Raw genomic sequence first — 22384 nt, 5'->3', positions numbered from 1 at the left:
AAAAAAGATCAAAAATGTCGTAGTATAGTATGTCGTCCAAAAATGGTCAAAAACGTCGTAGTTCAGTATGTCGTCCAAAAATGGTCAAAAATGTCACAGTATAGTATGTCGTCTAAAAATGGTCAGCAACGTCATAGTATAGTATATCGTCCAAAAATGGTCAAAATCTTCAATGTATAGTATGTCGTCAAAAACGTCATAGTATAGTATGTTGTCCAAAAATGGTCAAAAACGTCATAGTATAGTATGTCTTCCAAAAATGGTCAAAATTGGTCAAAAACGTTGTAGTAAAGTATGTTGTCCAAAAATGGTCAGAATTGGTCAAAAAACGTCATAGTACAGTATGTCGTCCAAAAATGATCAAAAATGTCATAGTAATGTATGTCGTCCAAAAATGGTCAAAAACGTAATAGTATAGTATTTGGTCCAAAAATGGTCAAAATTGGTCAAAAACGTTGTAGTAAAGTATGTTGTCCAAAAATGGTCAAAATTGGTCAAAAAACGTCATAGTATAGTATGTTGTCCAAAAATGATCAAAAACGTCATAGTATAGTATGTCGTCCAAAAATGGTCAAAAAATGTCATAGTATAGTATGTCGTCCAAAAATGGTCAAAATTGGTCAAAAACGTTGTAGTAAAGTATGTTGTCCAAAAATGGTCAAAATTGGTCAAAAAACGTCATAGTATAGTATGTCGTCCAAAAATGATCAAAAACGTCATAGTATAGTATGTCGTCCAAAAATGGTCAAAAAATGTCATAGTATAGTCTGTCGTCCAAAAATGGTCAAAATTGGTCAAAAACGTTGTAGTAAAGTATGTTGTCCAAAAATGGTCAAAAACGTCATAGTATAGTATGTCGTCTAAAAATGGTCAAAATTGGTAAAAAACGTCATAGTATAGTATGTCGTCCAAAAATGGTCAAAAACGTCAAAATGTCATAGTATAGTATGTCGTTCAAAAATGGTCAACAACGTCATAGTAAAGTATGTCGTCCAAAAATGGTCAAAAAATGTCATAGTATAGTATGTCGTCCAAAAATGGTCAAAATTGGTCAAAAACGTTGTAGTAAAGTATGTTGTCCAAAAATGGTCAAAAACGTCATAGTATAGTATGTCGTCTAAAAATGGTCAAAATTGGTAAAAAACGTCATAGTATAGTATGTCGTCCACTTTTCTGTACAATAAATTATTTGTCAAATTTAGAAAGACATACTATGCTATGACGTTTTTGACCATTTTTGGACGACATGGTCAAAAAATTTTGACGACCTACGATAGTTTTACTTTTTAGTCAAATTTTATACGGCATCCTACAGTATGACTTTAAGTGAAATTTTGGTCGACATACTATACTATGATGTTTATGACCAATTTTGGACCATTTCTGGACGACATACTTTACTATGACGTTTTTGGCCAATTTTGGACGACATACTATACTATGACGTTTTTGACCAATTTTGGACGACAAACTATTTTATGATGTTTTTGACCAACTTTGGACCATTTCTGGACGACATACTATACTATGACATTTTTTGCCAATTTTGGACCATTTCTGGACGACATACTATACTATGTCGTCCAAATTTGACAAAAAACGTCATACTATACTATGTCGTCCAAAATGTACAATTTTCTGGAAAAAAAACTTGTTCCAAAATTTGACAAAAACGTCATAGTATACTATGTCATCCAAAATTTACAGTATTCTGGAAAAAAAAATTGTGGGGAGTGTGTGTGGGGTGGGGGGGTAACACACAAACACAGGGGGAACATGCAAAACTGCATGCAGGAAAGTCCATGTTCCAACCCTGCTCCAAAGGCAAGACTGCAACTCTCTACACAAGTGTGCTCTAAACAAGTGTGCTCAACTAGGTGAGCTATTTGTACTTATAAGTTTATTTTCAAAATTTGGAAGCCTTTCAATAATGGAACATGACGTCGTCGTATTGTACTACTTGATAATGTCCGTCCGACACGTGCAGCCAAACAGTTAGTGTAATGGTTTACACACTTGTCTTTGAAGCAGGAGAGCCTGGTTCAATTCCCACTTGGAGCAAGTACCTTTATGCATGCACATTTTCTCCCCATGTGATTGACACATGCACACTGAGTTTCTGGTTGTATGACCATCAACACTAACTTTGCATACTCACACAGTGATTAACTGTGGGGGAGTGGTGGTGTGGAGTGGGGGGAAGTGGGGTGCTCGGGAGTGGGCGGGGGTGTGGGGTGCTCGGGAGTGGGGGCAGTGTGGGGGGTAATACACAAACACAGGGAGAACATGCAAAACTGCATGCAGGAAAGCCCATGTTCCAACCGGGATTTGAACCCTGTCCAAAGACAAGGTAGTAACACTCTACACAAGTGCTCAACCAGGTGAGCTACTTGTACCTAAATGTTTTTTCCCAAAATTTGGAAGCTTTTCAATAATGGAACATGACGTCGACGTATTGTACTACTTAATAAAGTCTTTCCGGTACATGCAGCCAAATAGTTATTGTAATGGTTTACACACTTGTCTTTGGAGCAGGAGACCTGGGTTCAATTCCCACTTGGAACAAGGACCTGTATGCATGCACATTTTCTCCCCATGTGATTGACACACACACTGAGGTCTGGTTGTATGACCATCAACACTAGCTTTGCTTTCACACAAACTTATTAACCGTGTGTGTGAGTGTGTGCGTGCGCTGCATGCAAAACTCCATGCAGCAATGTCCTTGTTACAAGTGGGAATCGAACCCAGGTGTCCTGCTTCAAAGACAAGTGTGTAAACCATTACACTAACTGTTTGGCTTGCGTGTGTTGGACGGACGTTATTAATTAGTGCAACACGTCGACGTCATGTTCTATTATTGAAAGGCTTCCAAATTTTAAAAACAAACTCGTAAGTGCAAATAGCTCACCTGGTTGAGCACGCTTGTGTAGAGTGTTGCAACCTTGCCTTTAGACCAGGGTTCAAATCCCGGTTGGAACATGGACTTTCCTGCATGCAGTTTTGCATGTTCTCCCTGTGTTTGTGTATTACCCCCACACTGCCCCCACTCCCCACTCCCGAGCACCCAGATTCACCCCACTCCCCACTCCAAACCACCACTCCCCCACAGTTAATCACTGTGTGTGTATGCAAAGTTAGTGTTGATGTTCATACAACCAGAAACTCAGTGTGCATGTGTCAATCACATGGGGAGAAAATGTGCATGCATAAAGGTACTTGCTCCAAGTGGGAATTGAACCAGGCTCTCCTGCTTCAAAGACAAGTGTGTAAACCATTACACTAACTGTTTGGCTGCACGTATCGGACGGACATTGTCTAATAATTCAATACGTTGATGTCATGGGTTCTATTATTGAAATGCTTTCAAATTTTAGGAAAATCACACAAGGACAGATAGCACACGGGACTCAGAGAATGACTCAAGTTCCTGAGGTTCTTGTGAGCATGGGTTCAAATCTTGCATGGACTGAATTTTAAATACAATATTCAACCAAAAAGAGTAAATAGGAGTTCGAATGATCGGGTAAGAGTATGGACTTAGCTCAACTGGTTAAGGAGCAGTCATTGAGATCCTGGGATTATGGGTTCAATTCCCTTATAGTCCAACATTTAAGGGTCCACATCCAAAGTGAACACTGAAAAACACCAAGAGCTCCCAAATCTCACAGGGATGTGTGGCGTAGTGGTTTCATTCACAACTGTAAGGTTGTACCAGTCTGGTGGTGGCTGGTTCGATTCCACCTCGCGGTCCCAAGAGATTACTCACTGGTGTGGTGTGGTGGTGGGAGATCGGGGCTGGGCTCGTGCCCCCCGGAAATTTACAGACATGACATGACAGGAGGGGGTTATGTCATTTTATTTCACACATTTTTCCCCAAAATTCATAAAAAAAAAACATTAAAAAAATGACAGGGGTCACTCCCTGGAAAGTCCACCAGACAGTTGGGGTCCAGGTGTCCAATAACTGCTGCTTAAAAATCATCCGCACATTAATTAGACTTCTGTGTGAGTAATGTGTGCACATCATTTTTACATGTTAACATGTGACTTTAGTGAAAACCACATTCACCTGTTTGCTGCTTTCTCAGGCTGAAGCCAGTCCAAGTCAACTGCAGCTGTTTGGAGCTCTTCAGTGTTGAGATGTTCACACAGAAACTTGATCAACACTCATTTTGGACAAATAATAGTGTTGATCAAGTTTCTGTGTTAACATCCCAACACGGAAGAGCTCTAAAGCTGCAGTTGACTTGGACTGGCTTCAGCCTGAAAAAGCAGCAAACAGGTGAATGTGGTTTTCACTAAAGTCACATGTTAACAATGGAAATCAATGCAGACACATTACAGAGGCTCTGTTGACAAGTGCTGTTAATGTCCATCTGAGGTGATGACATCACAGGTGAATCCTACTTTACTGCTCCATAAACAAATACTGGATTCATGGTTTGGTCCATAAAATGTCAGAAAATGTTGATCTGAAAATGATGATATTCTAAAATGTCTTGTTTTGTCCACAAACCAAGAAACCATATTGTTAACCGATTTGCCAAACCACGACAGGAGGTGGTCGGAGACACACTGTGGCAATATTTAACAGAAGTGTAAATGCAACTCTGAATTAATAGTTCAGTCCACTAGATGGTGCCAAGTGCTCACTTTCACTAGCACTGTCAGTATAACGCAATATATGATTTTTCAAATATCGTGATAAATCGTATCATGTTGTCTCTGATGATTTCAACATCATTTGTATGTGAAGACAAATTAAATGAAAGGTGTTTGTTTACTGTGGAGCAGTGACTTCACATTAGCATTAGCATTAGCAATAGCATTAGCAGCAGCATTAGCAGCAGCATGTGGTGGCATGTGAACACCTGTGATCAGATCACTCAGGTCGGATGTTAACAACAGTTGTAAACAGAGAGTCAACAGAACATCTAAGAAATGTGTGGATCATTTTTAAGCAGCAGTTACCACATGTTTGTCCTCGCTGCTCCTCATCCTCCATGTGTCTCCTTCTGCTCCTGCTGGCTCCAAATGGCAAACAGGAAGTGGAAGATTCCAAATGGATTTATCTAAACTGCCCTCCGGTGGACAAACGTGATATTACATCATTCATGGCTGCTCAACTGTTGAAACTGCCCTCCAGTGGACACACGTGATATTACATTTAGAGGAATATTTGATTCAAAAACCACAGATGAAGCAATAACTGAAAGGGGCAGCCTTCCATCTTGGGATTTTGGACAACGTAGTACAGTATGTTGTTTTTTGTCAAATTTTGGAAAAAAAATTTCCCCCAGAGAATTGTAAATTTTGGACGACATAGTATACTTTGACGTTTTTGACCAATTTTGGACGACATACTATAGTATGATGTTTTTTGTCAAATTATGAACGACGTACTATACTATGACGTTATTTCAAATTTGTGACAACAAACTATACTATGACGTTGTTTCAATTTTTTGGACAACATACTATACTATGACGTTTTTGTCAAATTTTGGATGACATACTTTACTATGACGTTTTTGTCAAATTTTGGATGACATACTTTACTATGACGTTTTTGTCAAATTTTGGACAACATACTATACTATGGTATTTGTCAAATTTTGGACGACATACTATAGTATGACGTTTTTTGTCAAATTATGAACGACGTACTATACTATGACGTTGTTTCAATTTTTTGGACAACATACTATACTATGGTATTTGTCAAATTTTGGACGACATACTATAGTATGACGTTTTTTGTCAAATTATGAACGACGTACTATACTATGACGTTGTTTCAATTTTTTGGACAACATACTATACTATGGTATTTGTCAAATTTTGGACGACATACTATAGTATGACGTTTTTTGTCAAATTGTGAACAACATACTATACTATGACTTTTTTGTCAGATTGTGGACGACATACTATACTATGAAGTTATTTCAAATTTTGGAAGACATACCATACTATGATGTTTTTGTCAAATTTTGGACGACATACTATACTATGACGTTTTTTGTCAAATTGTGGAAAACATACTATAGTATGACATTTTTTGGCAAATTGTAAACAACATACTATACTATGAGGTTATTTCAAAATTCGGACAACATACTATATTATGACGTTTTTGTCAAATTTTAGACGACATACTATAGTATGACTTTTTTGTCAAGTTTTGGACAACATAGTATAGTGTAACATTTTGGTCATATTTTGGACCAAAATTTTCTAACAAAATTGTCAAATTTTGGACGACATACAATAGTTTAACTTTTTGTCAAATTTTGGTCGACATACTTTGTTATGACTTTTTGGTGAAATTTTGAACGACATACTATACTATGACTTTTTGGTCAAATTTTGGACGACATAGTATAGTATGACATTTTTGTCAAGTTTTGGACGACATACTAAGGTATGACTTTTTGGTCAAATTTTGGATGACATACCAAAGTATGACTTTTTGGTCATATTTTGGACAACATACTATACTATGACGTTTTTGTCAAATTTTGGATGACATACTTTACTATGACGTTTTTGTCAAATTTTGGACAACATACTATACTATGGTATTCGTCAAATTTTGGACGACATACTGTAGTATGACCTTTTTTGTCAAATTTTGGACGACATACTATAGTATGACGTTTTTGTCAAATTGTGAACAACATACTATACTATGACTTTTTTGTCAGATTGTGGACGACATACTATACTATGAAGTTATTTCAAATTTTGGACGACATACCATACTATGACGTTTTTTGTCAAATTGTGGACAACATACTATAGTATGACGTTTGTTGGCAAATTGTGAACAACATACTATAGTATGACGTTTTTTGGCAAATTGTAAACAACATACTATCCTATGACGTTATTTCAAAATAAGGACGACATACTATACTATGACGTTTTTGTCAAATTTTGGACGACATACTAAGGTATGAGTTTTTAGTCAATAGTCATAGTGTGATGTTTTTGTCAAATTTTGGGAAGACATACTTTAGTATGATGTTTTCGTCAAATATTGGTCGACATACTATGGTATGACATTTTCGTGAAATTTTGGACAACAAAGTAGAGTATGACATTTTGGTGAAATTTTGGTCGACATTCTATAGCATGACTTTTTTGTCAAGTTTTGGATGACCAAGTTTAGCATGACGTTTTTGTCAAATTTTTTGACGACAAAGTATAGTATGACATTTTTGACATACTAAGGTACATACTAAGGTATGACTTTTTGGTCAAATTTTGGACCACATACTATAGTATGATGATTTTGTCAAATTTTGGACAACATAGTATAGTATGACATTTTTATCAAATTTTGGATGACATACTTTGTTATGACTTTTTGGTGAAATTTTGAACGACATACCTTAGTATGAAATTTTGTCAAATTTTGGTCGACATACTATGACATGACTTTTTGGTCAAATTTTGGACGACATAGTATAGTATGACATTTTTGTCAAGTTTTGGACGACATACTAAGGTATGACCTTTTGGTCAAATTTTGGATGACATACTATAGTTTGACTTTTTGGTCAAATTTTGGACAACATAGTATAGTATGACATTTTTTTCAAATTTTGGACGACATACTAAGGTATCACTTTTTAGTCAAATTTTGGACCACATACTATGGTATGAGTTTTTGGTGAAATTTTGGACTACATAAGGTTTTGGTCAAATTTTGGACGACATACTATTGTATGACTTTTTGGTCAAATTTTGGATGACTAGTATAGTATGACATTTTTGTCAAATTTTGGACGACATACTAAGGTATCACTTTTTAGTCAAATTTTGGACTACATAAGGTTTTGGTCAAATTTTGGACAACATACTATTGTGTGACTTTTTGGTCAAATTTTGGACGACATACTATACTATCATATTTTCATCTTACCCATTCTTGTACATGTGATATTTTACAATCTTACTCACAAATAAAATACTTATATTTGTATGACCAAAGGTTAAATATGATCATAGTGACCTTGCAAAAATGTTTTTGCATTTCATTTGCATGTCATGCGAGTCTGGAAATAAATGATGAAGCTGTACTGTACTGTACAGCTGAAATGTACTTTGCAGGCTACTAAATGGATGCTCTGGCACAACAACACTCTCCAGTTTTGTCTTTTATTTATTTCCAATCAAACTATTTGTAAAACACACAGGATTGCTATATTATTGCTGTGGGGATTGTCATGAGTCCACACCATGAATCTTTTGTCACACACCATCGTCAATCATGAAGTGTGATGTTTTCATCTGTGGTAATCTATTTAGCTCCAGTTTACTTCATACGATCCTCTATTGGATTTTATGAATGATGTTTGCTCTTCTATTATGCTGAAAATGATTTGGCCACGCAGCGTGCTTCTCACTTTCTACTCTGACGTGGTGTGCTGCTTTATCAGAGGCAGAGCCAGAATCAGAGTGGTCGTACTCTAATGCCTTTAGCTCTGATAAACATTCTGCTGCCTCAGCATCTTCAATGGATTACACAGCCTCTCACCCACTCACTCTGGAGAAGCTGCATTATAACCTGACACTTTCTTCAGAGACCCTGTAATGAAAGGAACTGGTAAATCCAGTTAAGTATCTGGAGCAATTTCCTCTCATCCTAATCTTACTCTTACACTCCGGAGAGCTTCACATTTACAGTAGGTGGGCAAAATAATGCAAAACATTAAATGTCCATTGAGGAGAAGAGCCACATTTTGGCTTTAAAACTGCTTCATCCATTGTTAGTGGCGCCACTACAGTCGTGTGTGTGTGTAGCTCAACTTCAACAAGAAAAGGCTCAAGTTCTTTTAAAACAATGAAAGAGGTGGAAACCTATTTTACAGTAATATCCTGTACATGTTAAGTGATGTTTACATATGGTGATAGCAGAGGTCATGGAAGACAATTGACCTTCTGGCTGATAAAAGATCTTTTAAATGTATTTTATTTCTGATACTGCTCAAAAAAAAAACCCTCCTGTCTACATTACTCTCTTTCTCTCCAGACTATGAGAAGATGTTTGGCACCAAATGTCATGGCTGTGACTTTAAGATTGATGCCGGGGATCGGTTTCTGGAGGCCTTGGGCTACAGCTGGCATGATACGTGCTTCGTCTGTGCTGTAAGTCAGTTTGATTGATATGACTCCCTGTGGGTCTCTTCTTGCCCCTTTCTCCTTCTGCCTCTTTCAGCACCTTGAAAAATCTCGCTCCATCTCTGGAGCCACTCACGTTTAACCTGTCTCCTGTAACATCTCCATCTCTCATTTGTCTATAAACAAACGTGAAAAGTAAACGCTGTCACCCACTTTGGCCGGTAGAAACCTGTATGTTCACATTTGCACACGTTGAGGTCTGATGTCTACTTTACTCCCGGATTTCAAATCTGTCTGTCTGTCTGTCTCCTCTCATCTTTAAAGCTCTGCCAAATCAACCTGGAGGGTAAGACGTTCTACTCGAAGAAGGATAAGCCCCTGTGCAAAGGCCATGCTTTTGCTCCAGTGTGAGAGATCAAGCTTCATCTTCAGAGGAACTTCTCTCCCTCTCCCAGCTCTTTAAACCCTCTCCAGCCTCCGGCACACTCATACTTGCTCTACATCTCCTCTTCACCAACACCACATCTTTATAAAACTTGGTCTTCTACTGGACTTAGTTTCCTCATATGTGGCTTTTTGCTCGCTTCACCTACTGTTACCTTCGTGTGCTGTTCAGATGTTACTGCCTGTGATACCAAATGCTGAGTTGTGTACCTGGAAGTATTTGAGGAATCGTTTCATATCGTGTTACCTTACTTGGTGACTTTATAGACCGGACATTGGAGCTGCGGTTCGTCTACATATGATGATACGGAAACATTGTCGCAAAGTCTTGTAAACTCATCACCGTTTAGTCTGAAGTTAGGTCCGTATCTGTGAAGCCACTAATGATGCCACGTGTTGCAGTAATGGTCCATCACTACACCGGTGTAGAGAAGTGATGGCCCCCGGCCCACTCACTGACTCACCACAGCGTCTATTATCATAATGTGGGTCTAGTCGAGCAGAGAAGGTGGTGTCCCTTTTCTGCTTGACTGGACCTCTTCACAAAAGCCCTCATTGCTTAACTCGTCACGACGAATCAGGGCCAATACTGCAGGTTATAAAAGTCTGATAATGCTTGATTTTAATGGTCACACATAGACCAGATAGAGTCGAGCAGATTTGTCAGAGCTTTCAAACAATTATCCTTTTTTTTTTTCCTCCCAGACATAATATATAAGTCTTAACAGTGTTTGTGTCCCTCATGTTACTATGATATTGTGATTATTCCTTAGAGTACTTTCATGCCATTGTTAAATATGAGTTTATATTGCTTCAGAGTGGGCCTGTAAGTGTTGTTTTGTTGTTACAGGATGTTTCAAATAAAAATTGTCAAATAGTCCCATGTACTGGGCCAGAACATCGATCATGACTTTTGATTATTGACTGATATTTTGCTCTTACTTCTGCACCCTATTACAATAACAGCTGGCTTTGAATCCCTCAAGTGTATGTGATCTGGGATTGAGAAAACATTAAAGCGGAACTAGACCGGAAGTTCCTATTATCGCTGTTTTTTTTGGTGTGTATCTGCGTCATTACCTTGTTTATGAAGCCTGACGGTTCGAAACAAACAGTTCAGCCATTGCTGAGAACGTTGTGTTTTATTGTAATCTCGGGGCTCAACGAGATCACTGAAAATCCCGTTAACGTTACGTAAGCAGCGGTTCTCCTGAACAACCGATCGTCCTGCTCCGGGCCGTAGTCCGGGCACATCCGGTTGCGTACATTGAACCGCAGAAGAAGAATAACGTCCGTTTCACGAGCAACAGTGTCTTCTGACTCTGGGTCTGACTCCGGTTTTAAGTCATAAAGGGACTGCAGCGGAGAGTCGTGACGAAGCTATTTTTAAACATTGTTAAAACAATGTTTTGATAATGAGTAGCAATGCATCCACCGCTCCAGAGCTGACGTGATAGATTACGTCACTTCCAGATACCTGGCCAATCACAACACAGGTGGGAAGGCTCTACGCTGGCTGGCCAATCACAACACACTCTGTCTTCTCGGCGAGATTTACGGCTAAAAATAGCGCGACTGACAAGCGCTTCGAAAAGGACAGATTTCAATCGGCTCGTTTACATCAACTAGGAGGATTTTGACCATAAAAACAACTTAATATATGTAAGTAGACCTCCATAACTCACATATATGTGCAACAGGACCATTCTATGTGACCTTTAATTTAACTTGTACACACAAAGGTTAGTAAAACTTAAAGGTCCCATATTATGCAAAATTAACTTTTTAATCATTTAAATCCTTATATTTGGGACTCTGGAGGTCCTATCAGTCGGTTAAGTGTGAAAAAAGATGACTCACTCATGTTTTTGTGGTCCCCCTCAGTCTAAGTACAGGAGATGAAACACCCGATGTTGACTTCCACACTCGCTGGGACGTCACAATGCGCTAAATTCCTGGAAATGTTGTCTCGCGGAGCTCCGCTTTGTCCGTAAAACACACAAGAGTGCTGGCGAGGGCAAAGATATCTGAAAACCCGAAGTCCACAAAGTTCTTGAAAAGTTCTATTCTTGGCTCCACAGTGCAGCACAGAGTTCTACACAAACTTCCAGCCTCAGAGGATTTATCTGTCCAGTGGATACATGTTATATATGATGGCAATGTGCCTGCTAGAGCCTGCAAATGATCACTTTTCCAAATGCTAACTGCTGTTAGCTCCCAGTAGCCTCTGTGGCTGATGTCATTTCCTGTCCTTTAAGTTTCGTTTTACTTTTTTTTTTTTTTTAATTTAAAAGAGATACTACTAAACAGAGCGTTCTGAACAGGGCTGTTTTGGCAGGGTGATTGAACTGCTGTGGTGCTTCATCCTTATGGTATTTTGACCAAAGTATGTCACAGACATGTTCATTAGGACACCAGGGAACTAGGTTAACTTGGAGAAATAGGGTATAATATGAGACCTTTAAAAAAAAGAAGCTAGGATACACAATAATAACTTATAAATAACCTGATTCTGCTCAAGTGTGTATGTAGAATGGCATCAGTGCATGATTAGTTTTGTGCACAATTCAGGTTTTTAGAAGCGCAGTTGTATAAAATATTGATCATAACGGATCTCAGTGATCACACCTTTGATTTTACACGTTCACAAATGTTTTAGCCTCTGTCGGCCTGGTGTAGCATGATACATCAGCAAAAATTTCGGGCCATGCTCAATCCAGCAAGATATGCCCATCACAGACACAGACAGACACAACTTGCTTTATACATAGATGTTTTAGATTACATTTCGAAGTAAAAAATCCACTCCTTGAATTAACAATATATAATTTATTTACAGCAATTTCAGGTTGAATTACTATACATACCTTTCTGAAATGTCATAGATAGATATATATATATATATATATATGTACATAAGGCCAAGTAAATACTTGAAAGCACTTAGAAACGAATTTCCAAAATTCTACCCACAAAACCATATCATTGTCCAGAAAAGTACAGAAAATCTCCCTAAGCGGGAGCTTTTTCCATTGCCACAAAAATATTGACAACAATGTACACTGACAATAAAGAACACAAAGGTTAGAAAAGGAACCCAAAGTAAACGATAAAAGGATTATACAATTGCATAAGCGCTGTGGCATGTAATAAATACAGCATTTTTGACTTGCAGAAAGGCAAGGAACATTGAATCAAGGAACTAAATAGAAAAGAACCATCCACAAGTACAGACATCTAATGTTCTTAGTTTGAAAAAGAAAACAGTTCAGTCAGAGTGATGGAGAGGTACGCACACACACACACACACACACACACACACACACACAAATGTCCTTGACATTAAATTGTCATGAGGGGCAAAGTACAGTTGTGAGATTTCCCTCCGTAACACAGGTGTGAATTTAGAAAACACAAAAACATCAGGCCCAGACTTCATCATGAAGGGAACTGTATTCAACACACACACACACACACACACACACACACACACACACGCTCTGTCACATACACACAGTAACCGCGGGTCTGTTGGACAACTTCAGTGTGAAGATGGATGCTGGACGTCCTGGGGGCTGGTGAATTACATGACTGAAATGTGCTTAGACAACACATCCAAGGCGACTACAGGAGTGATACAATTTCACACACAGTCAGTCTGTACAACTGCCACGGCTCGTCTAAACGCTGTGTCAACACTGGCTTGTCAGCGAGTGTCCATGAACACATTTCCTCTCTCTTACACACACACACAAAATCCTGGTGTATAGTGGTTCTGTAAGTACTAGTGTCTGTTTCCACCTCACCGATAAATGCTCAGACTTCCAGAAACGATAGTTCTGACCAAATGCAACGCAAGGACGAACAGAATATGTATAGAAACTGGTCTAAAACAGGCTCTAAACCCTTAACACTGCAAAAAGTCTTCACTGCTAGATCGCCAAAGAACAGTATATAGGCAAACACGTCACGGTTTAGACTTGACAAATGCTGCGTGTCTTTTTTTTTTTTTTTTTTTTCGGATTTATATTAAAATATATTTTACATTTCTTTACAAAGTGGTAAAATAAACGGTCACATCTGCTTCAAGACGAGAAAAAAGCGAGGGAATGAGATAAAGTAAGGAGGCTCATTCTGCAACGAGTAAAGCGACGGCATTTTGAACGGACACGACGATGAAGGATGAAATGAAGCCTAAAACGAAGCTCGTAAAACTTTGGTTACCGATTCTGCTGATATACATTATGTAAAGTGACAGCACACGGCTGGTATAGAAAAAGTATTTACATATTACATGTGACGTGATCAGTTTCAACATGAAAAGATCCTTTTAAGGTGGTATCACAATTTTTTTATCTGAAAGGGGCTTGATTCAAGGGTTTTCTCATCCTTAATAAAAAAGTAACATTTTATTCCATGGTACGGTCACATGAAATAAGACTTGTAAAAAGTGTCATAGGTCAAAAAGGGAGGTGTGTTTACTGTGTGAGAAGAGAGGTGCAGCCGGGGGAATAAGAGCTTTATAAAAAACAACAAGACGTCTAAAACTCGAAAAAGGGAAATGAGACGCGTATTTCTCCTCACCTCCACCTACATTCCAAATATCTGACAATCATAAAAGAGGCTCCAGTCAGTTTCAAAGGTGAAGCCACAGGATCAGGTGGGATGGGGCTGTGCCAGCAGTTTTCTCTTTTTTGAACTTTCCCCCCCCCCACACACACACACACAACTTCACATGCAACCCTGAGGCAGACGGAGAATCTATGGCTAATTTGGGATCGCTGATGCCTTCTCGACACATAATAATTACTGCAGCAGCACCGCTTCAACTCTTCTGTGTTTATGTTGCCCCCAACGACTTGACAGATCATCCATTAATAAAAAAAATAAAACAAGTAAAATAGCTGTGCACATTAATGCAAAAGTATCGGGATATAAAATAAGAAAATGTGTGGTTGCAGTTTAACACTCGACTAAATCAAATTGTGCCCTGCTGGATAGAAATGACAAAAAAGCGTGTTGTTTGTGAACAGAAACGTGATGATATGAAAAGGCCTCGCTCCTTATGAGGGACGGCGTTTCTTTGATGTAGAAAGACGATTTGCCACACAGCAAACACAGAATTGCCACAAACATTGCTTGATGAATTATAAAAACAAAGCTGCATAATTGGCCTTTCCACATGAGTAATCTGGTAACGATCTTGAAGAATTTGCTGGCAGGTTTTTTTCCGAGGGAAAGTGCTCTGCATTATTCATGGGGGATAATAAACCTGTTGGCCACATTTTTTTCCTTTTTTTTTTGCCTGACATCTACAGAATTAATGTAATCAGGGGGAAAAATGTCGTTTCTGAAAGAGCTCTTTAGGACAATCAGTCTTCACATATGTATGGAAGCAGCTGGAAAGCCTTTGTGCCGCCTTTATGAGCTGAGGAATTTGAAACAAAAAGCGAACGGCCGCGTAAGACTTGAAATATAATGGACGGATCAAAATCGCAGGCTTTGAATAGAAATGGCTTTAGAAATATGACTTTAGTGGAGGTATTACTCACTCCTCCCTTTAGAAAAGTTCAAACCCAACCCCCCCCCCCCCCCCCCACACACATGTATTGATTTAGAAGCAGGAAGGCTGTGAAGCGTCTCACTAAATCAAGATGTCAAGATGTGATGTTCACACTAGTGATACCGGCTGGACTCAAAAAAACAAACCAAAATTACAACACACACACACATGCGCACAAACAAGATGATACAGCCTGTTTTTTTTTTGTTGGGGGGGGGGGGGGGGCACGTCTGACATACAATCTGTTTTAAACCTGCAAGTCCAGAATGTGCTACAAGCTGCCCGTGTGATTTTTTAAAGAATCATCCGACACTTAGACGTCCTTCAATACAGTCGGTGGGTTTGGGACGTTCACGGAACCCTGATGACCTTGTCGAAAATGTGTTCAGTGTGAGATATAATGTCATAACCAACCTGTCAGTTGCATATGTCGCGCTCTCTCTCTCTCTCTCTCTCTCTCTCTCTCGCTCGAACCTGAAATGCCTGGCTCCTTTTGTCGCATCCCCCTTTTTTCCTGTCATATTTAATACATTACAGTTCTGAGATGATTTGTTGAGTTTGCAATATTGGACGTTAACAATAGCCGCATGTTTGCATATTGCTCCTCGTGTAAAAGGCCTGACGTCAATTTAAAGTGATCTTTAACCAGGATGTGGACTAATTTGATCTTTAATGGAAAATAAAGGGTTTTCATTTATTGAGACTGTTCATAAACACACCTCAGCTTTACCTTCCCCCACATTTTGGTCAGCCATTTGAAGATTTTCAGAGGGACATGGGAACTGACAATCCATGGCAAAGCATTACTGCCTTCTAAAGTGAAGAGGAGGGACAGTGGGACAGCTCTGCTGTTCAATTCCTGCTGTGGTATTTTTTTTTGTGTGTTGTTAGTCGTGTTCTTTTCTTTTCCCTATACCAGTCTCTCTCTCTCTCTCCGATTTTTGAGTTAGCACTCGCCATCAGAGACCAAGAATATCATGGCTTCCTGTTTGCCAATGTCAGCCATGACTGAGGCCAGCTGGTTGATGTTGCCGCTGTGGAAATGCTGCGACTCCCACAGGTCCAGGATCACAGAGGTTGGGCTTGCTTTGGATGCAAAGAAACTCATGTGTCTGCAGAGGGGAGGGAAAACAAAAATAACAGTGAGGCTACATATTCATTAAATCAAGCCATGTGCACACAGGAATCAGAACAGACAGTCTCACATTTTCTCTCCACCGACAGAGTCTGAGGAAAAAAAACATTCGAAGCCAGTATTTTATTTTGCTGCCGTCTCTTCTAAGTCTCTCAATGTCAAGTTTTATTGTGTTATAATGCCACATCCCGATATCCCGCGTTAAAGCTCCAAGTATAAAAGTGATTTAAAGCACGAGAACAGTCTCGCTCTTCAAACGGGCATCAAATACAAAATCTCTGGCAATTTTCATTTGAAGCTTAACACCACGCAGCCTCATTCCTCTTCATTTGATGCTGGAATTGGCCCTTAATCCCATATAGCAAATCGTATATGGACTTTCTTCGTGATGTCGGAAGTGACCTTTTCCAGTTTAGGAGCAGAACCTTTGCGATCAAACCCAATCAATGACAACAAAGCGATGGCCCCAACCAGCTGTATATTTGATGTCGAGTGGGACTTTATCTCCATGGTAACCAAAGATGCTTGTTTGATTTAATAGCTTTTTTCTGTTCTTCAGATGCCTGGAGTCAGAGTGAACATGATGTATATATATATATATATATATTTAAAAACACAAAGTGAGATTGTGCTGCTTGAGTGTTTTTGGGAAAGCTAAAACACCAGCAAGTCATTTTCACCTTGACAAAGGTCAGACAGAGTCCATTACTTGCTCCCGTCTTCTGTTTGCTTCGTCAAGCGTTCTGTGATGGGTATAAACATGAGGCTGCTTTGCCAGTACACACGCAGGCAACACAATGCCACTCTGCTATTTAGAGTCAGTGGGATGTTACAGTGTGCACAGCCTTCCCTTTGTGTCGGGGGAGAGCACGGCAAAGAGAAGCGCTGGTCAGAAAACACTCTGTGCGAATCAAGCTCTGTGTCATTAATCTGATAAAAAAAAAAGAGAGACAGAGCTCAGCTCAATCCGTCAGCCCTGTTTATTCACCTCGTCGTGTAAAACACCAGCTTATCTTGTGTGGCTCAGTCTTGGAAGAGAAAAAATCAAATAAAAAAAAAAGCTTCTTGGCGTTTTTAAATTTTATTGATTGCGTCTCGTTCCACTTGGTCTGAACTCTTCAGCCGCACAGAAGCAAACGCTCAGAAATACAGCACGACAGAAGAGAAAAAACAGGCAAACAAAACATGTTGTTAAGGAGAGATCAGACAACAGAGCAGTTGTTCCTTCCGCAGGCCTAAATGAGAATTGATTACGTTGAGCAAAACACTGCTAATTAAACCCTTAGTGCATCAATTCAATTTGTGATTAATTTGGGCAAATAAACTTGATTGGACAAATTAAGTGCACCTATTTGATTCCATTACAACGCACAAAATGTCATTCCTTGGATACGGGAGCGTTGCCTTGACTCCAGTCTGTTACAGGTGCCCCGATGATAAAGTACAGTTAATGTAAAAACAAAGCGGTCTGAGGTCGGCACACATCCAAGACCGTTTCAGCATTACCTGCCACTAACAGGCGTCTAAAGCTCACTGCCTTTCCAATTACAGCTGTTAAGCAGAAAGCAGCAGGTACACGTTTAGCTGCTGGTTATAAGCTGCTTACCTGTTCCTGAGGAAAAATAGGAAAAGGGGAGTGATGTCACGTTTTCTTATGGAAATGCTGGCTGCAACCATCTACTTCACATTAATCCTGTAACCTTAGCTGTGTCAAAGGATTAGTGTGCCAAAACAGGAACTTGTTTACCTGAACACTCCTTGGTGATGTACTTAATGTTGAATGTGTTAAAAAAATCAGCGTTAACCTCTCCATTAGTCTGACCCTTGACAACCAGCGTGACGGTGTGTTATTTTTAACCAGAAATATAATGCTGTTTATGAATAATATTGTCAGAGGGGGAACTGGATAAGTGAGGCTCTGGTGCGTCTCTTAAAAGCGATGGAGTAAGCCGCTTGCTCCTGAGCGCTCCAACAATCTGTGATCAGATAAGGCAATTGGTATTTACCTCTCAAGTTTAAGTCTTTGTGCAAGCATTCTCCAGTCAGCTCCGTTGGGACAGGGGGCATCCAGGCTGCTGCAGATCTTCTGCCTGATGAGGTACGGGATCTGAAAGGCGCTGGGCCCTGCCAGAGCTGTGGCGTTAGTGTCCATCAGCAGAAACTCTGAGTCCACAGCTCGGGTGTCCTGTTAGTACCCACAGACATAAAAGCACAGCTTTCAGAAAACCGACACATATTTTTCTGCGCGCAGCATAAAAAAATAGTTTGTTTATGAGGATATGAAAATGCTGCATCACCAATCGCAGTTTCTCGGGCAAGTAGGAGGCGATGCTACACATTACCTTGGCAATGTTAAAGTCGAGGCTAAAGCTCTGGCCCTCCCCCTCCACCTGCCACACACACAGCTGGCAGGTGAGCTCGCAGGTGCTGAGACTGAGTCGCTCCAAAGTGAAAGTGCAGTGCAGGTACCGCTGGGAACCGTTCCAGATGTGATAGAACGGGATCTCCTGCAGGAGGAACACACAGCACACACACACGTCAACTCAGCGACACAGTCAGAACTGCGTGTCTGAGACGCGGCTTAACAGCGCCGTCTGCCCAGAATACAAAGAGATCATTAATTACACTGACATAAGCCTTCATCGTTAGGTAAAACCGGTGAAATGCATCAGAGGCAGCCGAGTGAACATACTTAAGTCGGTTCAGAACAAATAATGAGCAGTTATTGACAAAGTTTGTGTGAGGAAAGTAAACAGCTGCCATTCCATCTGCAAAAAAAAATAAAATCCTATTTATTAATTCTTAGTTGATTCAGCTGCTCTTTGCAGGTACTGTATGTTTACTTTGTGGGAATATAGTGCAGATGGTGGACAAAATACATTAAAATAAATAAATAAGCCATCCTCTACTACACTGTATGTACGCATAATAGGTTAGAGTAATGCCATTAGTACAGCACTGGCTTCTGTCTGACAAATGGCGACCGCATCTGTCTCCCTGTTGCTCTATATTCATGTCTTGTTTGCGTATCCCGGGAGGAGCAGAGAGGTAAGTGAAAAAAACAACAGAGCACACTAACTTGTCACTTCACCCTTGGTTTAACACCTGACAAGAACCCACGTCGAGAGTGAAGTGGGGGCTGCAGTTCAAGCCGCCGGCCAAACGAGGGCACTGTTATCCAGGCAGACGTGCAACTCAGGGCCGGGTGAAACTCACCAAAGTCTTCACGCGGCCCCAGGGAGACGAAAGGCCTTTTTTGACCGCACTGCTGAGAGGGGAATAACACTTCCAAATGAACAGGCAGAGTAATAAGCCTCTGTTCTGTGTGCATTGTTGCTGCCACTGTTTCCTTGGCACAGCCCGTATGTGCTCTTTGGGGACCGAGTGTTCAGCGCTTACATAGTAACAGCCAGAACATTTTCTAGTCCTCTTGAAAAGCCTTTGTGAGTCCGTCAACTGGCTGCAGTGCAGTTGACCACGCAGAGGTGTGTGTGCGTGCGTGGGTGCAGTAGAGGTGGACATATTCCAGGACTCAGGTTGGAAAATTCCAGATATTTACATTCTGCTTTATATTTCATGTGCTCCCTTTGAGAGAGCAGGCAAGCTCAGATAATCAATCAGCTTGCAGCTCTGGGTTTGTGCACACACACCAGCTCCAATATGTGCATATATATACACACACACACCTTCTGTGCAGGCAAAACATGTTCACTTGATACACAATGGTGCACACACTCTCTAAAGGTTCCCGGGACTCCAACAAATGACTTTAAGATGCACATAGTGCCAGAAACCCAAAAGTTATTGGACTGAGGAGTCCTGCAGTAACAGACTGGAAAATAGTCCTTTGTGTGATCAACTGAACCCAAACCAAAACACACCTAATTAAAGCTCTGAACCAACCAAAAATAAAACAACTTCCCAGAGAGACGTCGCAGCCTCGGTGGCGTCTCATTTTGTGTACTTCTACACTCACACCTGCTCCTTTAAGTGCGCGAGTATGTTCACGCTGATAAGTGTGGCAACATGCAGTGCACTCAGCTAAGTATCCAGATGGTCCACACAAAAAACAACAACAATGGACGGTTATCATCTGCAACGGTCACCATCTTGCATGTACAACGCAGAAATGGAAAGACCACCAATGTATTCTCAAATTTATGAAAATGGCGTCAATGACAATATGTCCATGTATAGAAAAGTCAGTGGCATTGGAGAAACCAAAAAAAAGAAGCCCTCTCTTTCAGACCTTCCTCCAAAACATATGCCGTGTTAGGTGGGAGTGTGTTGGTAAGAGGAGCACAGCATCTCAAACAGTGTACCCACAGTTGGTGATGCATTCACTTCATAGTATTTGAATGTTATTGCCAGGAAGTGACTGTGACGTCACCTATCTTATCGGGAAACTGAGGTTTCAAAGCCTCGAGTTTGGCAGTTTGGCCCAGCATCATCTTGGATTTTGAAACCATATTTGGATAAGAGGTCGGATCTGGGGATGAATCGTGGGGTGGATCTTATTAAAAGCACATCGCGAGTCATGCATTAGAACACCCTGCTCTATCATCCATTTGACTTCAGATGGGACCGTAACGTACTAATCGGACATTATTCTGCGATTAAGAAGAGCTAAAAGTAACAATTAAGACCATAAACTCATCAGGAAAATGTTTACTGACAATATAAATCAAGAGAGAAGGGTTGGTTTTCTTTTTACAACCAGTGGAGACACTGGACACAGATGTGTGTTCTTAGAGTCTTTGTAATATATTTTATATTAAATTTATGAACAGATGTTGCACTGGTAGGACTGGCTCCAGTTTTGTTGACCTTCTATTCTATTGTAAAATATGAGATGAGAGCATGAGCAGAGACTTGAAAATACAGGCAGGTAAGCTATCCAATTATTTCCTGGATTAACTTTTTACAGCCTCTAACAATGTTTTTTTCTTTTTGTTGTTCTGGCTGCTTTTTATTTATTCGTTGCTATCAGGAAAATAAAGTTGATTTATGTATCTATACAGGACATAATATAGCAAATAGTAGCCTCCCTTGCCTTTAAATCAAGTAGAGCAGATATTTTGGTGGGTGACAGTTGTGGCGGAGAGTATACGACTGACACTGTGTGCCCAGATACAGCATATGGACCCTCATGCACAATAAAAAAAAAAAGAAGAAAATATTGATTTCCCAGTATTATTGCTCTTGCCAGCATATACTCAATTTCTCGTGATGGCCAATTTAAAACAACTAGCGATAGACACATACACAAAGAAACACATTAAAAAGCTGATACTATAACAGCTGATACACAAATTTGACAGATTCAGCCAGGCACTTGTATTACATCTCTGTGCTCCTGCTCTGATCTGGAGTGACTCCCTGCCCCCACAGTCCCCCACGACCACCCAGCACACCTGGTACCCAGCTAGCAGCTTGCTCCTCCAGTGCGCCTGGGGCATGTCATGGATGGACAAGCGCAGGTTGTGGTAAGTGTCTTTGAAAAGCAGGACGTGTGGCTCGTCAATCAGCCGACCCCCGAGCTGCTGTTCCATCTGCATCACCTCCTGATGAAAGAGAGAGAGAGAGAGAGAGAGAGAGAGAGGAGAGAGGTGTCAGAGGAAACACATTTACCATCACAATCACAGAGGTAAGTGAAAATGTGCAAAAACAATCCATAACTGTGGAGGTTCTCAGTAGCAATATGTGTTGTGCATCAATCACACGCAGATCTGTCAAGTTCGAAACATGAATTAATCTCAACTGTTATTGAAAACTAGATGCAAATGCAGGCATGCAAACACATGTCTTTCTATAATTATGAGGACATCTCAAATAAAAACCTAACCCCAACTCTTATCCTACCTCTCACCTGGACCTAAGTCTTGCAATAATCCTGCCATCGAGTCTGAAAATTCCACTGTGTTTTCATTCATTCATATTCTAGCACTTTATTCTCCAGTGCTCCTGCAGGGACACCCTGGACAGGTCACCAGTCCATCACACCTACAGTCAATAGAGTGTCCAGTTTGCCTGATCCCCGAATCTGCATGTTTTTGGACTGTGGGAGGAAACTGCAGAACCCGGAAAAACCCACGCACACACACACACGC

General features: G+C 40.2%; 2 protein-coding genes across 2 annotated transcripts in view; one reads left to right on the top strand and one right to left on the bottom strand.

The window, feature by feature from the left end:
• The window catches only part of pdlim7 (PDZ and LIM domain 7), a 49205-nt gene extending 39620 nt beyond the window's left edge, over positions 1–9585 (top strand). The window contains exons 13-14 of the mRNA XM_083891140.1: positions 9044–9159; positions 9457–9585. Coding sequence (XP_083747266.1) covers positions 9044–9159; positions 9457–9543 — 203 coding nt within the window. The 3' untranslated portion in view covers positions 9544–9585. The remainder of the gene's footprint in view (positions 1–9043; positions 9160–9456) is intronic.
• A 6500-nt stretch (positions 9586–16085) lies between these two features.
• Positions 16086–22384, bottom strand: part of unc5a (unc-5 netrin receptor A) — a gene marked incomplete at both ends in the record, with an annotated part of 148815 nt that continues 142516 nt past the window's right edge. Inside the window, 4 exons of the mRNA XM_083890936.1 lie at positions 16086–16251; positions 18281–18459; positions 18617–18781; positions 21689–21838. Of these exons, the coding sequence (XP_083747062.1) occupies positions 16086–16251; positions 18281–18459; positions 18617–18781; positions 21689–21838 (660 nt within the window). The remainder of the gene's footprint in view (positions 16252–18280; positions 18460–18616; positions 18782–21688; positions 21839–22384) is intronic.

Source organism: Microchirus variegatus (assembly GCF_963457635.1).
Source record: "Microchirus variegatus genome assembly, chromosome: 6".
Taxonomy (NCBI): domain Eukaryota; kingdom Metazoa; phylum Chordata; class Actinopteri; order Pleuronectiformes; family Soleidae; genus Microchirus; species Microchirus variegatus.
This window is presented reverse-complemented; position numbering and strand designations above follow the sequence as displayed.